We start from the raw sequence: 25,968 nt of genomic DNA on the forward strand, positions 1-25,968 counted from the left end.
AAAGATTTACAACTACTAGTCACCCTCAAAATACTCTCCTCCACTTCGAAATGCATTTATCCCAATGCTCTTGCCACTTTGCGAGAGTGTTGTGGCTGCCTGGATGTCCTCAATGGATTGAAATCATTTGCCTTTCATGGACATTTTCAATTTAGCGAACAGCCAGAAGTCGCACGGTGCCAGATCCGGCGAATAAGGTGGATGCGGACACAGCGTACTCTTTCTATTCAACAGAAATTGTCTTACTAGAAGGGATGTGTGACAAGGAGCATGATGAAGAATGAAACCGTTTCAACATTTTCCTTGGTTATTGATGTTGAAGGACGTCCTGATCTTTTCTTGTCTTCAACCAAGTCAGACAGATCCATTACGGAATTGATCAAACCACTTGTAAACAGTCTTAATTGTCAGTTGCGTGTCACCATAAATCGATTTTAACATCTGATGGGTTTCCTGAGCTTTTTGCAATTTGAAGCATGTTATCATGTTAATGCGCTGCTCGATATCCATTATTAATGACAAACTTGAAAAACACACTTGAACTTAACAGTGGCTCACAAACAACTAACAGTATCAAACAAGTTGAAACTTGTCACAAATTAGGCTCTAGGATGGACATGTCAGAACCTGAATTTAATTGTTTTGCGTTGCTCTTGAATGGTACTCTGCATCAACATTCACCATACTTTTTGATTGCACCTCGTATAAACCTTAAACTGCGATCCAGCTCCTGTTCAATTCTGAAAAGGCGTACCCCGCGACTTAATTGCATACTTTATTATTTTCATCTCTTTGAAATATAAGGGACAATCAAAGTAGACTCTCAACTCTTTAATGTCGTTGTGTCTTCTTTTCTATGGGGAAAATGAGCAAACTCTAAACATTGTACCGCAGCCGGAAAGTAAGCCTGTCTTCTAGGCAATGCTACCTTCTTCATCATAGTACTGCTTCATGCAAGCACTGTTTAATCTACAGATACAGTATGCTCTAGTGTGGCTTTCTTGTTAAAATGAAAAGATTATAAATTGATTTCTTATAAATATGAAGACTTTCACCATTCGTAAATGGTGTTACAAAAGTGCTAATGTTCTCACCTTCATTTTTTAATGACGCATAGATTTTTTAGACCAGCAAACTGACTTAACCTTCAAGAAACCCCAACTGAGGCTATAGTCCCCTAAAATGTTTGCTTGAATTCTCCTTCATTTATTTCTCCTTAGTTTAATACTCTACTCTACTCTAGTGCCATTGACTAAAACAGTACATTAATAAATATTGTTTTCTTATTTATACAATCTTCAAAGTAAATTAAATAGTTCCAAAAATCCTGTAACTATCAAACTGACAGTCTTAAGTAAAATGTCCTGTGTTTTCAAATCAAGAGACCATTTTTCTTTTAATGAGGGATTTTTTGGTAATTATGCTCTTATTTTAACATCTTTAGATTGTTACATTGAGCTTTCATTCTGTGCTAAAGTTAAAAATATACTACATTCTCCATAAAATGAAGGGATAGAAAGAGAGTGTTAAGAAGAAAACAAAGTGAAATGAGCTTGGAGAACATTTTTACAAATTCAACTCAATTCAATTCAGTTTATTTTTGTATAGCACTCTTCCGTGAGTGCAGGTGCAGAATGCTGTGATAAGTTCTTAGGTAAAATGCAAATCCACACTGAATTACTATGAGTACATATAAATACACAAATTTGTTTAGATTGAGTGGAAAACCAAGTAGTTTGAAACTGTTTAACATAAATGGAACCCAACGATATTCATCCATTATCCAACCGGCTGTATCCAAACTACAGGGTCACAGAGGTCTGCTGTAGCCAATCCCAGCCAACACAGGCCACAAGGCAGGAAACAAACCCTGGGCAGGGTGCCAGCCCACCACAGAGCACACACACACCCACACACCAAGCACACACTAGGGACAAGTTAGAATCGCCAATGCACCTAACCTGCATGTCTTTGGACTGTGGGAGGAAACTGGAGTACCCGGATGGAACCCACGCAAACACGGGGAGAAAATGTAAACTCCATGCAGGGAGAACCCGGGTCTCCTTACTGCGAGGCAGCAGCACTACCCACTGCACCACTGTGCTGCCCATCCAACAATATCTGTCCATTAATTAGGATCAAATGAGTAATGTGTGATCAAGTGTTATTTGTAAAGTTTGACAACTTCTTATAATAGGGAAGACTTGAGATAAGGAAGACAGAAGTTTAGAGCTAACACTGTGGCTTGCTGATCATGGTGCCAAAGACTGGTGACATGTTGCACGTTGATTAGCACATGCAAGTTAGAATTTTCCTGTGCTCTGTACATGTGACAATACTGGCCCTATGAACTTGTGAAGATTGACAAGGCCTGATAACCTTGTAGAGTAGGATTAGTTGTGCTGCCTGTCTAAGATAGGTTGAAATCAACACAGACCTCAGCGTTAACTTTTACAGTGCACAATGCAATGCATATGTCTCTGTTATATGCCATTTGGTATGGGATCTATAAAAGCAGTGCTAATATTAGTGATGCATAATCTATTGGAATATCAAATGCAATGCATTTTATTACTGAAAATGTTTGTGATGTGCCATCTTTTGGAATGACGTAGCAACAGGATGGACATACAGATATTTATCCTTTTATTAAGGTGGAAGTTAATACTGCATTTGGAGTGATACCTGATTTGGTATTAAATGAAAAAGGGATGCATTATATTTAGGTAATGGTTTTGCAAAACTATTATATTTCCAATGGTTCAAATGTGACATTAATCTCCTGCAAGGAGTGAACCCTTCAATTGGTAATACCGAAGTTTAAATAACACTCATCCAACTCATGTATAGTATTTGCCATTTTCTAAAACTAATTAGTCAGGCATTAAATCTTGCAATCATGAAGTGGCGCATGAAAAAGTATCCTTGTGCATGGTAAAGAGCCCCATGCTGGATTAAGCCGCAGTAAAACTGAGCCTTCCTGTTAGCATTTTGTTTTGTTACAGTATCTGCATGCTTGCTGGGACAGGGTAAATTTAAAGCTGTATGTTTGTACAGACTCCTTTAAATTGACACATGAGAGATTCTAAGAACAGTATCTCATTGCAAGTGCCCCTGTGGAGAGCACAATTCAGCAAGTGCTGAAGACATCCTGTAGTTTACTACTGGTTCTGTTAGCAACAAACTGAGACTCAAATATCCTTTCATCCGAAACACAGAGGCTGTTGTCAACATAGCAGATCATATGGAAAGAAGTCCTCCTAAGTTGACTCAGTGATTATCATAACATTCAGGCTGCAATCTATTCCCATTAATATGTTACAGCATACAGAAATTTGCTGCTGGTGGAAACCAGTTTTAGCAAAACTTGTGAAACATAACATTTAGCTATATTTTATCATTGATAATGACATTAACACTAAGATCAAGTTACTTTTTTATGATCCACACAATAGGACTAAGACGCAGGGGGTTGTAGCTACCCTACCTCCTCCAGTGATAGAGTAGTGATGACAGAGAACAGATAAATAAAGCTAACCTTTTACAGCAGCTGCCAGGCAGTTTTCCTATGTTTTGTAACAAAAGTAAACATACCAAATGAAAAGCAAATAGCTAATGCCACATATTGAGGTTCAGCTTACCTGTGATATTGAACCATAGCTCACTTTGTGTGATTTCAGTGCTGATTATTCCCACCATGTGAGTCACTGGGTCCGTTTCCATTACTGCAAAATTAAAATGAGGTTCATCGAACACTAGTGGCTCTGTGGAAGGAGCTGGTTTTTGTATCCAGTCGATGTGGAGCCGAACACTGGACGATTTAGGAGGACTCCCATTATCTGTTGCCTTGATCTACATAAAAACAGAACAACAGCAACTCTTACGTGGGCTGCATTACAGAATGACACTGGTGGTTTGATGATTTTCCATGGCCTTTAACATATATATGTTCCACAGCTTTGAATAGAAAAATGAAAACTCTAAGTTAAAATATCATGTGGAAAAGGTCTTAAACCAGACTAGAAATGATTTGTACCTGACACCATAAAGAATCACAAGGCAATTCAATTAGATCTTTGAATTTACCCCAAAATTAGGGCAACATAAGCTGCATGTTGTCATCTTAAATAATATTAATATAATATAGTAACAATAGATAACATTAATAATGTTAGATATAATAGGGGGAAAATCAAGTGATTTCAACAGGAATGGCAAGTGTAAACAACATGGCTGCAACCATGCAAAAGCAAATAAATAAATAAATAAAATTAAGATTGTAAATAAATAATAATCAATAAAAATAGTTAGAAAATCCACAAAACAGTAAAACCTTGCACAATTCATCTGTAAACAGTAGAGTTAGAATTTGGGCAAAAGACATGTAGTATTTTTACCATACCATTTTGATATGTTTCTGTTCATCCCTACAAAAAAGAAACAGACATGGTTTCTTGAAAATAAATGTCACTTAATGCAGTGGAAAGGTTTGGATCAACATACTGTAAGAATGGAATAATCCCCTGGAATGAAGTCACTCTTGGATGTAATAATCCCAGATGATGGATCAATGGTAAAGTCTTTTTCATTACTGTCCTTCACCAGGGTATAGGTGACTTCAGAATTCACTCCTTCATCTCTGTCATTAGCAATCATCCTGTAAACCTGCATTGGCTGTGTTATTCCTTGACGTTCTGGTAACCTTACAGTGAACAGCTTGTGTGTGAACTTAGGTACTTCATCATTTACATCCAACACCTCTATAATGACCGTGGCAGTAGCCTGTAGCAGTGGTTTACCACCATCACTGACTATGACCTGAAAAGAGATGGGAGATAGAAAACAAGATTCTTGTTATATGTTTTAAAATAGTGCTTCTATGATGTTGAATGAAATACCCATATCTAAAAAAATTCTAAGGATTATCACAATTCTTGAGGATCATCAAATGAAAAATATTCCATAGTGCTGAAAAATGTTTTACTGCATAAATGATTTAAGAGTACAAATTGTTACAAGAGCTTTAAAAGGGACATATATTTCCATACTCAATGATTTTATACTAAAAATCCCATTTGTGCCTTATTATTCTGGTTATAAATGAAGACTATTTATATTTGCTAAACCTAACTGCACTCCACAAGGCAATCAGCCATTTTCACCAGAAGGACATCTAGGCTCATGTGAGCTCATAAAACATACTTCAGCAAGAAAGGATCTGTGATGCTTAAGTTGTTATCAATAGGTGAATTTGCAAATGTGAGTGGGATAGCTAAACAATGCAGTTTTGTCAGGCAAAGGGCCACTAAGCAATCAGGCAAACACAATACCTAAACTGCGAACAAAGGTGTGCTTAGATGAATTTCGAAATGACAGATATTGGGCAGACAAAAGGGTTAGGCACTTTTGCTGCTAAAAATGCACCACAAGGGTCAAAACCCAGTGTGAGACAAAGCAAAGATAAAGAATGATAGGGCCAAATAGGGTGAAAATAAATTTGCCTTCAAAATAAAAACAATATGGTAAATAATTATGTATTATACATTATAGCTATGAAGCATCAAGAACAAGGGCTAAAAGTGTGATGAAGACACAAGAATTGTAAAAAGTACAAAATTAAAATGAAAAACAGATATATATGTCAAATAAAATAGCCAGTGTGGACGTGAGGAGGGCTTGTGCCTCCTCCAGACCGCGAGGGGGCGTCCGTCCTGGTTCTGTTGGGGGCCACGGGTTGAGGGCACGGAAGCCCTTCCCTGTAGGGGCCCGTGGTCACCGCCAGGCGGCGCCCCGATGCCGGTTTATCCCGGCGGTTGCCGGTCGGGCAGGAGCCCGCCGGACGCTTGAGGACCGGAGGAGGGCGAGTGCCTCCTCCAGACAGAGTGGGGGCGCCGTCCTGGTTAGGCACGGGGCCTCAGGTACAGGGCTTTGAAGCCCAGCCCTGTAGGGACCCGTGGCCACCGCCAGGCGGCGCCCCGGTGCCTGATTATCCGGGAACCCGACACTTCCGCCACACCAGGAAGTGCCGGGGGGAAGACATTGTGTGGCGCCCGGAGAGCTGCCAGGAAGGCAGCCGACACTTCCGCCACGCTGGGGCGTGGCCAAGGATGGCGGAAGCACCTGGGGCTCATCCGGGGCATTATTTAAGGCCGCCTCCCTCCAGTCATTGGTGGAAGTCGGGAGGAAGGAGACGGAACTGGAGAGTGAGGACGGGAGGCGGCCAGGAAGGCACAAGAGACTGTGGGCCTGGACTTTGGGGAAATCGGTGCAGAGGCACTGGGGTCGTGTGAGTGTGCACTAGGACTTTTATATTGTAAATAGTGTGTCAATAAACAGTGTGTTGGGCAAAAATATGCTGTCCGTCTGTCTGTGCCGGGGCCAGCGTTCACAGTGGCGTAGTCGGCAGGATTCAAACCTGCGCGGGGACCTGCTTCAAAATCAAATATTTCTGTGAACGGCCCGGCGCAGCAGCGACCCACACACTGGCCGCAGGAGCGGCCCGTGCACGGCCCCGCGGGAGCGTTTTACCCCGGAAACCGCCGCCGGACCGAAGAAAGGCCATCCCCGGGTGCGGAGGAGGAACGGACCTCGCTGGAGCGCAGCGGGCTCCGAGAGCCGCGTTGTTGAGACGGACAGCCAGGCCGGCGGGGCTTCGATGAAGGCCACACCGAGGCAGGGGCCTCAGCACGACGGGATTCGGGAGGTGAGTACCCTGCCCTGCGGGTTGGATGTACCTTGTTCTCCGCAGGGAGGGACGAACCGGATCCGCGTCTGTGGCAGGAGCACGCCGGGCCACGGGCTGTCGGCAGCGGGCGACGGCCGCTGAGAAGACCGCGAAGTCGGCCGCAGCTGCGTGCGGCGAAGAGGCACGCCTCCGCAGCCAAAACAGGGGAGACAAGATGGCCGGGCTGGAAGTCCCGCCGCTGACAGGCACGGGATTGGCCGGTGTGTCTTGCGTGCCCGCCGATGATTGGATAGAGGCGGCCCAAGGAACGCCAGTCTCGTGCCAAACCGAGACCCGATTGGGCCAGAGGGAGTGGCCCAGAGGAGGCAGGCGTCGCGTGGAGCTGATGGACAGGTAAGCCCACCGACGCCTGTCTCTCTCTTTCCACCAGCGGCTCGGCGTGCGCCGGAGGAGTCCCTTCGCCCGCCAAGCCGTCTTTAGAGGAGCTGCTACGTGTTCTCGCCGCAGTGTGAGCAGCTGATGGAGAAGGCGGTCGCGGCGGGACTGACACCGAGTGAGACGGAGGATCGGTGCGGCGCTGGAACCGGAGGCCGGCAGAACACGGCGGGGGTGGTGAGTAGTACCGTCCCCGTAAAGCAAGCGGGGAGGTTTGCCGAACATGGCTGTGACCGCTTACGGACGATCAGCTCCAAGTAAGCAACCTCCCGACAGCAGACGCCGCGGTGCAGACAGCTAGCGAGGCGAGGAGCTCGAATATGCAGGGGCGGTAGGATCGGGCTGCTGAGTGCCCTGGGTCCTAGCGCCTGCGCCCAAGCCTGCAACTGTCTCCGTCGCTCTGCCTGGACGCAGACGGGCTGGATTTGAGCTGCTGTGCTCAGACCCAGACCGCCAGCGGCCCAAGAAAAGAAGGAGGAACCGAAGGGTGAATGCCGGTTCCTCCGATAGGAGAGGACGCGCGCTGGGTGCGCGCGCCCGAGAAGGGCCGCCGCTGTGCGGGCAGAGGAGATCCCTGGGCGGCTGGGCGAGCCGCCTGCGAGCGGTGCCGCGGACGGCGGACGGGCATGGAACCTGCGGCGGAGGACTTCAGCAGGCAAGTTGGGGGCTGTCGGAGGGGGCAGAAGCACGGTCGATACGGAGACCGACGGAGCGCGGGATGAGTGTCCTCGCTGTGCTTCTGGCCCTCTTTTTCTTTATTTTACAGGTCAAGCCCCGACGAGCGCTGGGGCCGACGCCGCGGGACCTGCCCGCTTGAACGGAGCGCTCGGGAGTGCTCCACGCCGGGAGGTTTACAGTGACCCGCTGGGGAACAGCGGGGCGAGCGGCGCAGACCACAGGGGGACGTTTGCGCCGGCGAGGGTGCCGAAGACGGATGTCCCAGGGTGCCGTGTTGGACCCTGGGGACATAGTAGGACCCTCGCTGGGGACGTGCTGCCCTTCGGTTGTGCCGCTCGACCCACGTGTCCTCGCTAGCGGTGGGGCACTGTGGCCCCCGGCCGGGGCGGGAGCCCGGCCGGGACGCCAGGAGGACGTGAGGAGGGCTTGTGCCTCCTCCAGACCGCGAGGGGGCGTCCGTCCTGGTTCTGTTGGGGGCCACGGGTTGAGGGCACGGAAGCCCTTCCCTGTAGGGGCCCGTGGTCACCGCCAGGCGGCGCCCCGATGCCGGTTTATCCCGGCGGTTGCCGGTCGGGCAGGAGCCCGCCGGACGCTTGAGGACCGGAGGAGGGCGAGTGCCTCCTCCAGACAGAGTGGGGCGCCGTCCTGGTTAGGCACGGGGCCTCAGGTACAGGGCTTTGAAGCCCAGCCCTGTAGGGACCCGTGGCCACCGCCAGGCGGCGCCCCGGTGCCTGATTATCCCGGGAACCCGACACTTCCGCCACACCAGGAAGTGCCGGGGGGAAGACATTGTGTGGCGCCCGGAGAGCTGCCAGGAAGGCAGCCGACACTTCCGCCACGCTGGGGCGTGGCCAAGGATGGCGGAAGCACCTGGGGCTCAACCGGGCATTATTTAGGGCGCTCCCTCCAGTCATTGGTGGAAGTCGGGAGGAAGGAGACGGAACTGGAGAGTGAGGACGGGAGGCGGCCAGGAAGGCACAAGAGACTGTGGGCCTGGACTTTGGGGAAATCGGTGCAGAGGCACTGGGGTCGTGTGAGTGTGCACTAGGACTTTTATATTGTAAATAGTGTGTCAATAAACAGTGTGTTGGGCAAAAATATGCTGTCCGTCTGTCTGTGCCGGGGCCAGCGTTCACACCAGTCTAAGGTAAAAACCAGTGTGATGGTGTGGTCATAAGTTGTATCTTAACGTCAAATCATACTGTGATTTTACGAGCTCTTTCTGGGATTAATTTAATGTGCAATGCTGTCCTTTGTCTGATGTTTGTATTTTTTTCAATTGTTGAAATGGTGGAAAGTGGGACAGTAGTAAATGAAGCTGCATTACAGGTCCAAGGTTTGAATCTTGAGCCAAGTAATTGGCTTTATTTGTTTTACACGTAAATAATTAGTTTTTTTCTACAGATATGCTCATTTTTCCACCATATTCAAAACAGCTCTTTAGTGAATTGGGTGTGTGTACGAGTGTCCCTGGTGATCCAGGGTTGGTTTTTGCCTTGTATCTGATAATACTGAGATAGAATCTAAATTGTATTAAACATAATGAATGGATGGACTTACTGAACTCTATGTTTGATAGTTTTCTTTCTGTTAATATTATATATTTTTGCATCCAATTTTGGCACTGATCAGCCATCCACTCTCTATTGAAACAGATATATTCCTTTTGGCCAAACACTATGTATAACGCAACAGTTCTAAATCTGGTTTTAAACATGCCTGCTATGTATCATTAATATCAAATGATGGTTATACGGTAATTGCTAAAATAGCCATATACAAACAGCAAGAGTAAACCTGTTTAATATATAATATTATTTCAGAAACTCATGATGGCATTTGTAAACAAGCTGTAATTAAATAGAAATTATTTTTTAACAAAAATTGAAGGAAATGTTTTTCATGAATAATGTTTGTTGACTGTGGGGTTTGTTTGTGTAAATGTAAAAGTATGTAATATTGTATACAATTACAATTTTGTACATAGAATGTCTATTATTTATGAGAAAAATAATAAATAAATGATGAAGCTTGCACCTACTGCCTTCTAGGTTACATTTTGCGTATGGTAGTTGAGGTGCAGTTCTAAATTTCAAGTTTGATTTTCATTCCCATCCCGGATTTTAGAACTGTCTTTTCCTTTAATTTGTGTTACAGAATTGATTGGCATTGACATTCATGTCTCTGGTGACTGCTCCTATGAAATCAGTAGATGGATTGGGAGAGCATGGGGAGTCATGAGGTCATTAGAAAGTGGTGTGTGGTGCTCCCAATATCTACACAAAAAGACACCAATCTGAGTCTTTAGAGTCCTGGTGCTTCCTGTTTTCCTTTATGTTTGCGAGACATGGTCGCTATCCAGCGACCTGAGCCAATGACAGGACTCCTTCAGTACTGGGTCTCTTCGGAGATTCCTTGGGTACTGCTGGTTTGACTTTGTGTTGAATGAGCGATTGCTCACGGAGTCCCAAATGAGGCACAATGCCTGCATTGTGAGTTATGGCACTACGGCCATGTGCTGCAATTGTTGAGAACCTGAGTGGCTGGACCAGGCCAAGGGGATGCCAACAGAACACCTGGCTGTGGGAGATAGAGGGTCATTTCAGGAGGGTGGGACTGGGCCAAGTGTCTGCCAGTGTGTTTTGCCAACCAGGAGCCCGTGCTATTTTGTCATGTGGTGGATGCGGTAATGTGCATGCTCCTCAACCTGACCAGTCCTGACTGTTTTCTTAAACAGCAATATAGCAATTCAAGGTTATGAAAAATGGCACTGGCACCTTACAGATACAGAATCCTAGATTTCAGTCCTGTGTCTAGCCATTGTCTGTTTGCACATTTTCCCCCATGCTTGCATGGGTTTTCCCCAGGGTACTCCAGTTTTCTTTTAACATTTCCAAAGACTAGCAGGTTAGGTCAATTGTTACCTCCAAATTGGCCTAGTGTGTTTGGGTATGTGCACAAATAGGCCCTAAGATTGGGTGGCACTGCATCCAGGGCTTGCTCTTGCCTTTGTACTTGATTTGGTCAGCATAGGAAAATCATTAAATAAAGTAATTACAAAAAACAGAATTAAACAATTTTGTAAGTAAGAGCCCTTTTGCTCTAACCAACAAAGGAACTACTCTTGTTGCCTTTTAGTCATCACATTTGTCAGATTTCTTATCTGCGCAATTTAAAGTGTTACATGGTAGAGTATAGGTTGAAATAAGAGAGCATCAGGGTGTCAGAACATTTGCACTATATCACTCATGACCTGATGGAAAGAGAATCCTACATGCTATAAATCAACAAGTTCAAAAGATATTGCTCAAAGGCTCTTTTTAAAGGCTTGAATTCTGAAGACAGCTCAACATTTATGAGCCAATAAACTGAAAATTGAAGTGTAATTGTAGGGACCAGGAATACTGTCTGATCAATCAGTTAGTTCAGCCCTGCACAAGCTGTCTGCCTCTGCTGGAGCTTGCAAACTCTAAACCATTATTATCAGAATTGCTTGGAAAGGTTTTAGGGTGGAGCTGTTAAGATCTCTACCAACTATCTTCTTTTGGCAAGAGTAATATACTTAAAGAGAAAATAAAAAAAACAGTCCTACCATAGGCATACTTAGAAAAATTTGGTTTTGTATACCTCAAATCTGCAATTTTACATGATTAGCATTTGACAAGAATGCAAGTCATTTACGTGAACTGTTCGTACATGCAATTGTTTATAGTATCAGATGTGTTACAAACATGATGTTTTCTACAGAAAGAAAAGGGAAAAAGGAAATGCATTGGGCATGGGGAGGGATGCTATTTATTAAACAAAACAGGATTAAACCCGCACCTCAAAGATGTGTTCAGCTTTCTGTTCCCGATCTAGCAGACTTGCCGTGGTGCTGATCACACCTGGAAAGATACCAAGAAGATTGGAGAGATTGAAAGCAGATTATGAGATTAAAATTCAACAACACCAGTGTATTCTTTTTAAAGAAAGGATGAATTCATAAAACTCTACAATATTCCATAGACAGGCATGTTTGGTTAACTGTGGATGTAAACATTCAGGCCTGAGAATGATCTTGCCACTTAAGACCATTGTGTCTCTCTGGAAAGAAGGAGGAGGAGCAAGAAAGAGAATGATAAAGAAGATAGCAGCAAATGAAAAGATGAATTTAGAAGAACAGGGAGTAGAGACAATTTCAGCAATATCCTAAAGAAAATAAATCAGTTTTTTTTCAATAGACAAACACAATACCTTTTGTTTTCTTACCCAGATTCCTTTTAGCTTGAAAGTGTGATATCAGAAAACAGGAAAACAAAGCTAGCACTGTATTGAGATAATTGACCTTTTAGTAAAAAAGTGACAAGTGTTACATCAGAGCCAAGAGGTTGACAGATTACCTTTTCAATTCATGTTGTCACATTCATACGTTGCTCAATCAAATAAAAAAAGTAATGTGGCTTAATTTGGGATTAAAGCTTCTGCAATAGCAATGAGGAACCATTTCATGCATGTGGCACAGAGTTTAGTGATGCTGTTTCACAGCTCCAAGGGACTGTGTTGGAATCCCAGTCTGGGTCTAGGTGGTTACCTTGCATCCCAAAGATATGGACCTTAGGTTACAGTAATTTGTGACTGCAGATTGAGTTGATACGAATGACTGGGTACGTGTGTGCACCTTATAATGGACTGTCACTGTCCCCAGAGCTGATCTCTGACATGTCCGATGCTGCCAGGATATTTACCAAACACTGCTTAAACCATCTCACCATTATTTTTATCTTGTTTTCCTTTACATGTTTACATGCCACCCCTTTGACTTTGACCATAAGTCAAAAAGACACCCTGCATGGGAAGCCAATCCATTACATGGCACACCTCCTCATTCACTCAAACAAGACTAATGGACAGTTTTAAATTATCTTAAAATGTGTTTCAAGTAGTAGACAGAGAGAATTGTGAAAAATGTTAATGCCCAATTGTGGTGGGCTGGCACCCTGCCCGGGGTTTGTTTCCTGCCTTGCGCCCTATGTTGGCTGGGATTGGCTCCAGCACACCCCTGTGACCCTGTAGTTAGGATATTGTGGATTGGATAATGGATGGATGGATGGTTAACGCCCAATCATGTGCACAATATATTACCAACATATTTAACTAATTTGCATTTTCTTGCAGTGCTCAGTGGTGCTACCTCACAACTTTCAAATCCTGTGTGGATTTCCTAGCCTGTTTACTGTCAGTGTGGAATATTTTCTTTATTTCTCCATGTTTTGTTTTTTTCTCAAGGTGCTTCAGCTTCCTTCACATACCAGGCATGTACTGACAACTGGCAACTATAAACTGGCGCAGTATGTGTGTGTGTGGGTGTGTGTGTAAGTTCGCCCTGTAATGGATGACATCTCATCCAAGGTTGTTTCATGCCTTCTAATTACTGCTGCCAGAATAAGTTTCATCTTCCTAATACCATGAATTGACTCGGCCTGCAAACAGATACTGAACTACAAACTGGATCTGTCTGACTGTAAGGTTTATACATCCATCCATTTTCTAACCCACCGCAGACATCCAAAAATCCTGTAGTTAAATCTTTTTTTTCTTTCAATAAGTTATTATTACTCTTTTATAAGCAACCAATAAGTTCTGTCATAACCTTTTCTAGAATTCCTAAAAAACCTGTTTCATTTGTTTAAAGAATAATTCTCTTCTAAAAGTAACTAATAATATATTACAATGCCAATATTTAAGCCAACTTTTATACAATTTGCAGTAGCAGAGGATCTTGGAGCTTTCCTGGCAGCAAGAGCCACAAAGTAACTCGACAAGATCACCAGCCAGCTCTTTGTGAAATACACACCTAAAAACAAGCACACACTTGAAAAACGAGTGGTGTCAATTAAAGAGCAAACATTTGCTTGGGGTGTGGGAAGAAGCCAGAGTATCCCTATGAGCATGAAAAGAAAATGCAAAATGCACAGAGACATTATTAAGACTGCTTTCAAAAGTGAAATTAGGCATCACTTCACAGAAAATGTAAAATATCTAGGAAATAACCGCAATTCTAGGCAAACAAAATCATTCCACATTATGGAATAATTCATAACTATTTATATTCTTGACACAGACAGAGATCTAATTCACCTTCAGTACCATTACAAAATTCTTTTATAGCGTACATAAAATATGTTCATGTGTAAAAAGATTTCCATTTCTGTTTGTATATTTTTAAGAGAATAATACAAGAGTCAAAAACAATTGAATATAGTAATTAACATGAATATTCCAAGAATATGGAAATGTGCAGCATCTCAACTAGTAGCTTCAAATATTGTCCCATACTCCTAATTCAGTGTAAGAAAATAGCTGACAAGGATATGTTGCTTCAACAATACGCAGTGATTTAATTTCTTGTAAACACACGGTTTCCTATCATAGTCTCCACAGTTATTTCTCCATAACTTACTCAGAGTTCATGCTCTCCAGTGAGCTCATCAATTTTTAATTACTTGCTCTTGTAAAACAGTTCATAATGTAACAATTATGGGGCATTGGGGCCTATCATCAATAAGAACGTAAGAAATTTGACACATGAGAGGAGACTCATTCCATCTTGTTTGTCTGGATGGCTAATAGCTAAGATGTTCTTATCAAGCTTGTGTTCCTTTCCATAAAGAGTGCTATACATTGACTTAAGCATACGTAGATGTCCGTATATACACATTATATTGTCTTTGAATGTCAGCCATAGTATATAGTATTGTTACATAAGACCACAGAAAAAAATGATTGTCAAAATGACGTGTCACTAAAGCTGATGTTGTCAGTTGTCATTCAGGCCTGAGATGACTGATAAACTTACTACTTAAAATACTCTATATTTTAATATTGCCTGCAATTATCTAGTAATTACAATTATCTTGGTTCTTTGGGTACAAATGCCTTATTTTTGTTGTACAGTACTGTATGTGTATTTTATAAGTGTGTCTATACAAGGAAACATTCATTTAAAATTCAGTATCATGATGCTCTTGTCATACTGTAGTTCAATTCTTTTAACTTTTAACAATGAAACAAAAATACAGTTTTGAATGGTCTTTGGTGTGGTGATGGAAAAAACTATGCTGAAGATTGTCTTAATAAATGTTCAAACCTACTGTATATTGAACTATAAATTAAAAAAAATGATATAGTGTATCAAATAAGAACTTTAACATACAGTAGTTAAGTCTGATTAGCAGGCTGCTACAAACACTTTTTAAATTGTGTCCAGAATAACTAGCTACTAGCTAAGCTACACTGATGTTTTTTTTTTCCAACATGGCATGCTTGCTGAAGCTCAGACTGTAATTTTAGACATGAACTGTTTAGTTGATACTTAGCATCCTTTAACTGTAAAACTGCTAGGTATTGATTTAAACTCTGAATCTTTATTGATTGGAACTTTTACTTAATCTTTTTGGAAAACTAGAAAAGAACTGACTACTGGATATATCACTTATTACTTTTGAAATGTGAAATAATCTAATTTATCAGCTAGGCTAAACATGCTTAGCAAGTAACACAAAGAACACAAGAAAATAACACAATTTTATAATATAAACATGTCAATGATTTTAAGTTTATTGATTATTTATTTAATCAGCATCTCCACCATGTAGGGAGAGGCCTTTAAGTTTAGGATGTATGCTGCACAACAAGAGAGATCTTCACCATCACCAAGACAAGATGCCTGCACTGCCACAGAAACTGTCAGATCCAAGACTTCTGTGGACCGAAGAAACCCTTTGAGACTGGCTTGAAGGGACCCATCCTCATCTTTATCTGTATCCTTACAGAATCCATCCTTAAATACTCTTTTAAATAGATTTCAGACTATGGATTTTACTGTGCCTTATTGCAAAAGCGAGTTTATACTATTTGGTGGGAGTGATGCTCAGGTCTGAACATAACTGTCTGCTTATGCCAAGACAGTAAGGCTCTTTGCTTGAGGCAGCTGCCCACATGTGGGTAAGCCACTCACATGGGGTGTAATAAAGCAGCAACACAGAAGTCGATGATTGTTTAAGGCAGCTGTCCATGTGTAGATAAAGCTGTATAGTTAAGTGTATTTAGCATTCATACACATCATAGTTAACAATAACTATAGTTTTTCAGTTTGCTTAAGGCAGCTGTCCACATGTAGATAAAGTTGTACACATAGGGCGTCATAAAGTAGATATTCCTGGCACACACTATAGTTAACTATAATAACGTAGCATAGGTGAACTAAAATAACGATTTATTTATTTCCACAATAATACATATTATTCTTGATGACCTTATACTAAGTGGGAATACATGAAACAGCCAAACAAATCCATTCTAAATGATTATTGAGATTCAACAAGAAAGTGAGATTAGGGAGATTAATCGAAATTAATTTTCCAGAATAGCTCTTAATCATTTAAAAATTGCCATGCCATTCTCCCAATATGCAGTGCAAAACTCTCCCCTTGATATTGCAAATGAAAGTTTATGGTTGTGTTTGTGCTTTGTTCAGTCAGTCTTTACTTAATATTGCATCATTAACAAAGTTTATAATCCTACAGTTCTTTATGGAGCAGACACTATTATGGTACATTACTGTGTAAAATATATGGACTAATCCACAGAATAAAATGTAGAGCTGTAAATACAAACTGAAACATAAAATTCAGCACAAACAGGTTCAAAAGGGAGCAAGCAAATACAAAAAAGTACCACCAATACAATTTCAGAAATCAAACACATCAGATAAAATTGTAAGTGATACATTGTGGGGAGAGTATTTCTTTATTAAAAATCAATTTTATTGTTCCCCTTTTGTTCATGTGATGCATGTTTACACAAATGCAGCCCATTTAATTGTTTTGAATCTTAGGCACCGATTGAGATAAAACACTTTGTGAAAGCCACAGTACAAATATTTCCTGTTTTTCAAATGACACAATGCAGCTACTGCTGAAAGTCGAGCTGCCCCAGGTTCTGGCATCTCAATGTTTTAAAAAATCCTGTTTGATTTCTGAATCCCTACCAGCAAGATGAATCAAAGCAGCTGTCAATAGCTCTGGTCGTAGGTATTTAGACATGAATAACAAACACAAGGAGGATTTAAAACAAAACTTTGATGAATTCCTTTCCCAGACTTAAGTGGATTCAGTTTTAAGCAATGTTTAAAAGTAATCTGCTCTACATTTTAAAAATTGAGATATCCTCTACTGCCTCTATTCACATGGAAAAAGACAACATTTCTGTATTAATGTATCTCAAGTATGCATGTGTGTTGCTTTTGAACCATCTTACTACGTTATGAATCCTACATTTGAGATTTAGAGGTATGACATTGATTTAGACGTTGCAGGTGCTACGAAGTAGTGATAAATGTAGAGAGATGCATGGTGTCACAGTATTTAACACTACTCCTTCACAGTTTCTGCCGCTTGGACCAGACACAAAGTACAGTAAGTGTGTTTTGAACATTTTCATTGTATTCACACTGGTTTTCTGCTGTTACACTGGTTTCCCCTTGCATCTCAAAGGCACTGCTATCATTCACAAGCTAATTCATGTTTTTCATTGACTCCCCAATACTGTACTACATCAGATGTAGATGTTCAGAGAAGACAAGCTAAATGCTCCTGGACTAAAGAACATGTCCTCCTCTGGCAGGCTTAGGGAGTTAAATGTCTTTAGTCTTGTGCAGATGAGCTGTGTGGGGACTGAAGGAAGGCCTTCAAGACTGTTAAATATGATGGATCAGAATTCTTTGTTAAATAGTGAATCACATGCTTGAGGGCACTTGTGAAAATTAAGGGGTAGTACATTTAGGATGAAAGCCAGAAAGTATTACTTCACACAGAGTCATGGAGCCCTGAAGCAAACTACTGAGCAATGTTGTTGAAATTGAAACCTTGACGATTTTTAAAAGGTGTTAAAAGGTGAGATATTGGGGCAACTTAGTGAGCCAAACACACTTAGTGGACTGAATTTCCTTCTCTTGTTAGTCAAACTACCTCTCCTCTCCAATGTCTTAATGTCTTATAAAAATCACTTTGTTATTAATATATTTCCTACATGTTACATACAAAATATTACACTTCTTGAAATAAATGTTGTCAAATATGTGCGTCCGAGGGTCAACTTCCAGGCTCATCTGAGTTAAACGTTGCCACACCGAGAAGTATGATCCCTAGCTCTTGTGTCTCTTTTATTACCCACAACTCGTGAAGACGTCCACTAAGGGCAATTGACCTCAAACCTTTGAGTCTGGGAATTGTAAAAGTGAGGCTCTCTCAAGAAGTGACATCTCATTTACGAGATAAGTACACCACCTTATCCAGAACCTATCGCTGTTAAGCCAATGGCTAAAACCTTGACATTTGTTAACTCTGTGCTGTCACATGGCTATTGTTTTCAGTTTCTTTTTGTTTCAAGTAAACAGGGTTGCCCGGTTGGCATCCCAACCTTCCATTTGACTTTTGTCTTTCCCTCAACCAATGACAATGGGTAGTTCTTGCTTAAATATTACAATATACCAATCACTAACTGGTATTAATTTTACTCACTTATCTTCCTCAGGCCTACAAGCCCATGCACTGTTCCCTCATTACAACCAAAAAACTCCTTGCATTTCCCACCCCACAAGAACCTAACAATAATCTTTATAGGGCAGCATCCTTAGAATAGTCCATACATCGCTAATCTGTAAGGGACTACAGTATATAATGGACTTATTTGAGTCATTTCAGATTTCTCCAACAGGGATGACTACTATTAAATTCTTCCAGAAATCTGTGCTTTGCAAAATAGGACACACATACAGACTACAAGAATCTCCACATTATGTGTGAAACTGTCCCTATTTTGTATCTGCTATGGAGCAGAGATGCAAAAAGACAAACAAACAGATCGATGAATGGCAATTTGCCATTCATTAATTATATAACTGACGCACTTATTTTTAAGTGTCACCATTTAGCTCAATTACATTTCAGGCAAAACCACTTCTGTTTAATAATTAGCTGAGGTAAGTGACTGCATTGCTCACTAAGGTGAAACATGTTGAAAGTGTACATATTTTGCACAATAGATGTATAACATAACAGGTTTATTTTGTTATTAAAGGCTTATACAAGTTTTTTTTCTTTTTCCCACATGGTAGTTTCACTGCTTCAAGCTGTTGTTTGATTATCCAGACATGATATTAAGCACGTGCTCACAGTGAAACTGAAACAGGTTAAAAAGTAATACTTGCTTTCTCTCAAGATTTTTTTTTTTTTCTCGTTTTTCGGCCTTTTCAAGCAAAGTGGAAGGAGTCTTGTGATCCAGGGGCTCAATTAGCTAAGCCGACAGAATTGAAAAGCATCTCCCAGGGTTTATATCAAAGAAGTTATATCAAACGTTATCCTTTCCAAACACAGATGCCAATTTTGTAACACTGTCGGCCTTTATGCTTTTGAGTAAAATCGAAAATGGCTTTGAAGCTTTGTAAATCAAACATGGGCAATGTTTCAAATCAATCATTTTGAAGCCTTTCTTGCTACATGGCTGAACAAGTTCAGAATGCTGTTTCCCGGTGCTTTAATGTGATAATGCATCAGAATATTAAAGCAAACAAATGGCTTTATTTGTTTCCTTTCTGGAGTTATTTACTTCCTTAACACCATTACATGCAGATTCATCAACAAAGCCAAGTTAAATAATTACCTTTTAAATGGACAATCTAAATATGAAAAGAAAAGGCATGAATTGTGCTTTAACCTATAATCACACTACAGAACAAATTCTTAGCATATAAGGAAAAAGCAAAAATGGTAATTGTGCCACAAGGCAGTGTCCTTGGCATTTATATATTCATTGCAATGATTTTTTTCTCTTTTCCTTTCCACCTGCACACTGAAAAATGCAACATCTGATATTAAAAAAGTGGGACATGGCTTTCAAGATGTCATCACTGTTCTTTCTCTAACAAGTAGAACTTTAGAAGAGGGCAAAATACAATTACATATTTTAAATAAGGAAAATGGAAGAAGTGGATAAATAGACAGAGCAGAAGAGTTCTCAAAATTAGAATGATTGGTCTGAAATTAATCAGTTAATTACAGGGGTCTGCAGTTAATTAGTTAATTATGCAAAATTCTTTTTACAATCTGCAGGAAATAGGCTTTTAAATTTGTACAATTTATGCAGATGTTACATTAGTATGGACCCAACAATAAAAACACTGATTTCTTCAACACACTTTTCACACAAAGAATGTAGCTCAAAGTGCTTTACAAGATGTCAAAGACAGAGTTACAAGAAAAGAAAAAACATCTGTTAATGAATAAGTAACTAAGGAAAAGTAAATAAATAAATTCATACGATCTTATAAAACATTCACATATAATTGGTAGAAAGGTACTGTCTTTATATACAATATCATAATATAATTCTCTAAAGGAGTCCAGTGGAAAGATCAGATGGCCGGGAGCACGAAAAAAAAATGTGCAGGGGCTCCAAGACCAAAAGACCACTCAGCACCCACTGGACATTCTGCCAAACATTAATTTTTTAAGTTACTCCTCATTTTTTCCAGGCTTCATCTGAGAGAACCTTAGGAGAACTCTGGCTGACCTAGATGAAGTTGAGCAATACTCACATAAATTCCCCCCTTTCACTCTTTATGCACTCTCACTTTGACATAGCACATAATTTTTCCACAACCTTATTACAGACAGAAGCATAAGCAGCAATGGCTAAGCAGGCTTATTGAAGAACATCAATTACGAAGAACATCAATTACTATATGTGTCCTTGCCACATTCTGAAGAAGCTTTGTATTTTCCTTGCAAATAAAATTTGTTTCATTCTAATATACATACAGTATTTGTTGTATATAAATACTGCAGTGGGCTGGCGCCTTGCCCGGGGATTGTTCCTGCCTTGTGCCCTCTGCTGGCTCGAATTGGCTCCAGCAGACCCTCGTGACCCTGTGTTAGGATATAGCGGGTTGGAAAATGGATGGATGGATGGATATATATATATATATATATATATATATAAGACATCTCCTTCTCATTGAGGATTCTTTAACATAAACAATATAAGTCAAAAGATAAGCTTTATAGTATTAAGTTCACAATAGATTTATTGTTGCATAATGTTCTTCCAAAAGATGTTTTTTAAAACATGTTTTTAAAATGTGTTGAGGTCTCCACTGTACGTCATTTTATTTAATGGCTACAAAATAAAGACCTGGGCTATTGATGACTTAGACAGTGAGTGGAAAGGGTGCATCTGATGTCATTAGAACTTTGGTCTACCCAATAGGGCGATTATGCTTTGGAGTCAATAAATATTATACATTTTGCCTGATCCTGTCTTATGCTAACCTACACATAAGCAAATACTATGCTAGACAGTTTAATATTATAGTCACAGTGTGATTACTTGGTATTTACTGTACCTGTGGTGTGATTATGCACTGTAAGTATATAGTCAGATATGCAATAATGATTAGATATGAACAGTTCCTTTTACTGCAGCTCCATTTACTTAGCAATTGCTCTGGAATTGCACATAAATACACAGATAGATTCAGAATAATTAACATATATAACAGCATTCTAGTTAATGTATACACCTAAACTAAAATGCAGGTTAAAAGCTACATTTGATTTGTACAGTAGAGTGTAGCCCTGATGGCTGCAGCACTACACTGGCAATTACTCATAGAGATGTGATTACAAAAAAACATTGAGCAGAGTGCTGTACCCTTAAGGGTTGAACTGAAGTTCTAGGGAGTGGTGAGGAATTTAATTGTAGACAATATTAAACAGTTGAGTGGTATGAGGGCCCTGTTTTATGTTGTTCTCAGTACCCTTTTAGCACATGGACATCTCAACTTACCAGATGACCTGTGTTAACCACAATCCCTTTACATGTGTATTATTTAGAAATATGCATCTGGGAATGTGTTTGTTTTGCATTTGAATGGTCTAATAAATAAAAGTGTTTGTGACAACTAGGGAGTTTTTCGATAAAAACAGCAATTCCTGCTCAGACTATGCGAATATGTTTTTGGCAGCCATCATCTATAAGTCAAGGTAACAACTATGAAACAGTAACTCTCTCATAGTCTCCTTAGCATTATGTGTCTTATCTTAGAAAAAACAAGCCAAAAACATTGATTTTTTTTAACATGAAAAAATGTCAATATCAAAACATCTACATAATGACAGTAGAAAAGGAATGTCTAGTGACCACTGCTGCACTAATGCATATTTAGCACACATCCTTTGTGTGATATGTTTTGAGACAGTGGCCAACATACAGCAACTGAAGTGTGTTGCTCTGCATACTGTTCTTATAATTTTTTTTCAGTTGCTTGCACATGACAAGGTAGAATGTCAATGCCTGATGTGCACAATTTGTAGGCTACCACAACACAAGGCTTAGTGACTTCTACAATTCTATGAACATAAACATTGACAGTTGCTGCATTATGAATGGTGCTTAAGGGGGCTAATGTCTTTCTTGTCCTTGATCAGAATTATTTTTCTATTTTGCCCATGCAGGTACTGTTACACCATGCTCAAGCTTCATGCGACTGAATTCACCAAGCATACGATGGCAGTTTGATTGTATAGTACCATTTTATAGCATCAGTTCCACTTTCCGCGTCAATGTCTGATGACCAATTCACATCATAATTGCTATTGCTTGATTCGACCAATAGTACAGGTTCGATTTGTTCAGCAAATGCTTTTATGGCTTTTTGTTTGCGATTGTGTTTTTAGTTGAAGGCTCTGTCCCACTCATGACTACTAATGTTACCTTAGAGTGGCAAAATGTGGAGAAATATTCATGATTTTTTTGCAGCATGTTATTTCATCCACGTGATGGAGCAGAGTACTGTGCCAACCATTTTTTGGGTTTAAAAATATCGTGAGGATCATTACATGTCACCTCAAGAGTGACTCGTGGTTAACCATTATTGCATAGAACTCCAAGTATGAGTAAAGCTTGGGGTTAACGCCAAGGAGCTGATGACAGTTAGATTATGAATAAAATAGGCCCTACTGTATACTGTATATTGAAAGAGGGAGTGCACCATTGTGAAGATAGGAAAGCATGCAGACTGCACAAAATTATTGGGTTCAGACCCTTAGGCAGTGGTAAGACTCAGCAATCCTAGCAGATGTACCACTGTACCATCTTGACTCAATATTTCAGAGTATTTCAAGTTTAAATGTGTTATACTGCTATTGGGAACAATAAGTTAAAGTAATTTTATGAAGCTGATTTAAATTTCCTTTTTAAAGAAAACAACAATGCTAAATTAACAGCATGTTGTAAGTTATTTGTAGCTTCCAGATAAAGTGCTAAGAAGGGAAAGGTAGCTTCACTATTGTAACAAGAAATATTATAGGAGTGAACAGGGGCTATAAAGAGAGTTGCCAGGAATCATTTGCTACAAAAAAGGTAATTTTCTTCAGCATTGAAAAACTTGAGCCACCCTTACAATAACTTACTCCCAAGAGCAGACACACACTGTGTGCAAAAGAAATCATGACAAAAAGTATAAGGAGGAAAGAATAATAAAATGAAAGGTAAAGATAAGCCAGAGAGAAGCAGGAAGAACGAGAAAGAAAACATCAGTCTTTAAGAATGTCACAGAGATGGTATCTAGCATTTTCCAAACAGATCAGAAAAAGGCTGTCTCTCAGCTAAAGCAGATTAACCCTTTTCAAACACTGATTGCTGCAATTTCACACTCCAAGCACAGTAGAGCACCTTCCTGAACCTGCTCACAAAAGTGTGCACACAAGACTTCAAGCAGACATGATACCATCTTTCATTACAGTGATACTTAAAGGAAATATGGAAGACAGTGGGAATGTACCATTCACCTTAAGAAAAAGACAGTGTGGATGTGTATCTGATTGTCTGTCCAATTTCTAGGAATAGGGGAAAACATTTAAAATTGGCAAAACGTGTATAATAAGGGTCAAAAATTCAAAAATGGTAAAAAAAAAAAAAACAGCCCAATGTGGTAGTGACCAGCAATGCATTTTCCCAGCAAAATATCTGTGGGCAGTTCACTGAGTGATGGTGTGAGAAAGTTATGAAAATGGGCAGCTCTACCCGAACAGTTATAGGCTGCCACAAGGAAAGTGATAGGGTGAGTATTACTATACTAGACAGAAATGGACAACCTATGTATCAAGTAAAAAACATGTTGGCAACTTTGATTACTTAGATTTCAACCTGTCTTAGATGGCTAAAATAGCTAGTGAATAACAAAACTGAACAAATAATTAAAGCACCCAGCAAATGCTGTAAGCTATGAGACCTCACAAAAGTAGAGATCAAAAAGGATTAAGAAAAGGGCCTAAGCTGCCCATTTAAGGAACAGCGGTCTTGGAAGCTTGAGCTTGCATGGTCAGATCAAGGCTCAGGAATACAAGTGTTTTAGTGTCTACTAGATAACGTGGTTACTCCAAAGTCACCCCCTTTTTTGAGATTCTTTTTGATAATGGAAGTCTTTCTAAACCTTAAGGCATAAGGTGAATCCTCAGTCAAGTTTAAAGCTCAATTCCTGTCAGTGGAGCTGGAATGTGATTTAGTACAGGGGCATCAGGGAAGTAGTGCACCCAGAGCAAGAAGACATGTAAGGAGAGGAGACAAAGTGGGTTTTTGAGTACCGTGCTTTGGAAGGTGAAAAAGTGGTAGAGCCAGTGTTCCTAGCAATAAACAGGCCCCGTCTTTCACAGTTTGGGGATCTGAAGAAGCAATGGCTTATTTTGTGTTAATGCTCCATATTGCCCTTTGTGGTCTTGGGCTTAATCAATCTAAAGTAGTGTCTCATACTTCAAAAGTTTCTAACTTCAAACATTCCAGAGTTCGAACGCTGCAAATTTGATCTCACTAAGCAGGCTAGCTCCAAACTCTAGATGCAGGCTTGCAATATGTACAGGGTCAAAAGTGGGGCAAAAACTTTCAAATCTCAAAATAACTTTCAAGGGGGAGAGATATAAAAAAACCTTGCACAAGAAAACCAAACTAAGTTCCTTTAATATTTAAGGAACTATTACAAGTAGTAAAAAATCGATGAAAAACAAAGATATAAACAGATGAAAAAGTAACACAAAAATTGCCTAAAAGGCAAAGTGAACAAAACCAAAACAAACTTCAAAAAATACCTTTAATGAATGCCAGAAGCCAAACACTAGAAAATCCCCAAAATAATTACAAAGCTGGAAATCAAAGGACAAAAAATAAACTCAATTTGAAGCAACACTCTCATTTGCTTCTGGTTTTTAAATGACACTGGAGTTGGTCCCTTAGCTGCAGCATCAGGTGGCCCTGCCCCCTAAGGCTAAGTCTAAAGAAAGTAAGGTACATATAAGAAAAGGGTAATGAATACATAATAAACACAATAGAACAAAATAGTATTAAATTAAATCACACTAAAACATACATGGATAGAAAACAAATAAAATACATAGAAAATAGAAAAACAAAATAAAATAAGGTAAAGACAATAAGCTAAATAAATAAAAGGACAAGGCACTTGAGTCAGGGATAGAATTCTGACGACACCATAAAATGTTATTAATACAGAATTATCCATTGGTTAAGGGGATATGGTCTGAGACTATTTATACATAGGCACCATGTGCTCCACAGCATCCACGATTGTGAATAAACTCTAAAGGAAACTTACCAAGTGATTTGTTTTGTTTTTGGCAAGGGCCTTTGTTTCTCCTTATGACTATTGATTTGTGTTGCATATTGGGCTTTGGTATTTCAAAAATGCTGTTGTCTATTCCTGACTTACATTTACATCTTCTGACCCAAAATTTGTTTCCCTTGTGGCCTGCCTAAGGACCTCTCTGCCAGAACACCATAAGTATTGTTAATATCTGTACTTTGTCGTGTAAATACAGGGGCCCTCCCCAGCCAGGAAATTCACTGAAACTTGTCCCTGGTGCCTCTCTGTGTCAGGTTTGGGCAGTTGGTGTGCCCCCTTCAGGCCAAAACATGCACACTTCAGGTCTAACCCAACCACAGTTGCACACAGATTGTGAAAAAACTGCTTCTAGTGAATGACTGAATCAGTTAAATAAGGAAAGCATTTTGGTTTGATTACATATAATGCTAACTAATGTGAAGAGCATGGCAGGAAG

General features: G+C 40.3%; 1 protein-coding gene across 2 annotated transcripts in view; it reads right to left on the reverse strand.

Moving 5' to 3' along the window:
• The window catches only part of fat2 (FAT atypical cadherin 2), a 183,669-nt gene that overhangs the window by 100,320 nt on the left and 57,381 nt on the right, over positions 1–25,968 (reverse strand). For both annotated transcript variants that reach the window (XM_039773858.1, XM_039773859.1), the window contains exons 4-6: positions 11,624–11,685; positions 4,504–4,818; positions 3,642–3,852 (exon numbers count right to left, since the gene is read on the reverse strand). In XM_039773858.1, the coding sequence (XP_039629792.1) occupies positions 3,642–3,852; positions 4,504–4,818; positions 11,624–11,685 (588 nt within the window). The remainder of the gene's footprint in view (positions 1–3,641; positions 3,853–4,503; positions 4,819–11,623; positions 11,686–25,968) is intronic.

This window comes from Polypterus senegalus, chromosome 13, assembly GCF_016835505.1.
Source record: "Polypterus senegalus isolate Bchr_013 chromosome 13, ASM1683550v1, whole genome shotgun sequence".
Lineage (NCBI taxonomy): Eukaryota > Metazoa > Chordata > Cladistia > Polypteriformes > Polypteridae > Polypterus > Polypterus senegalus.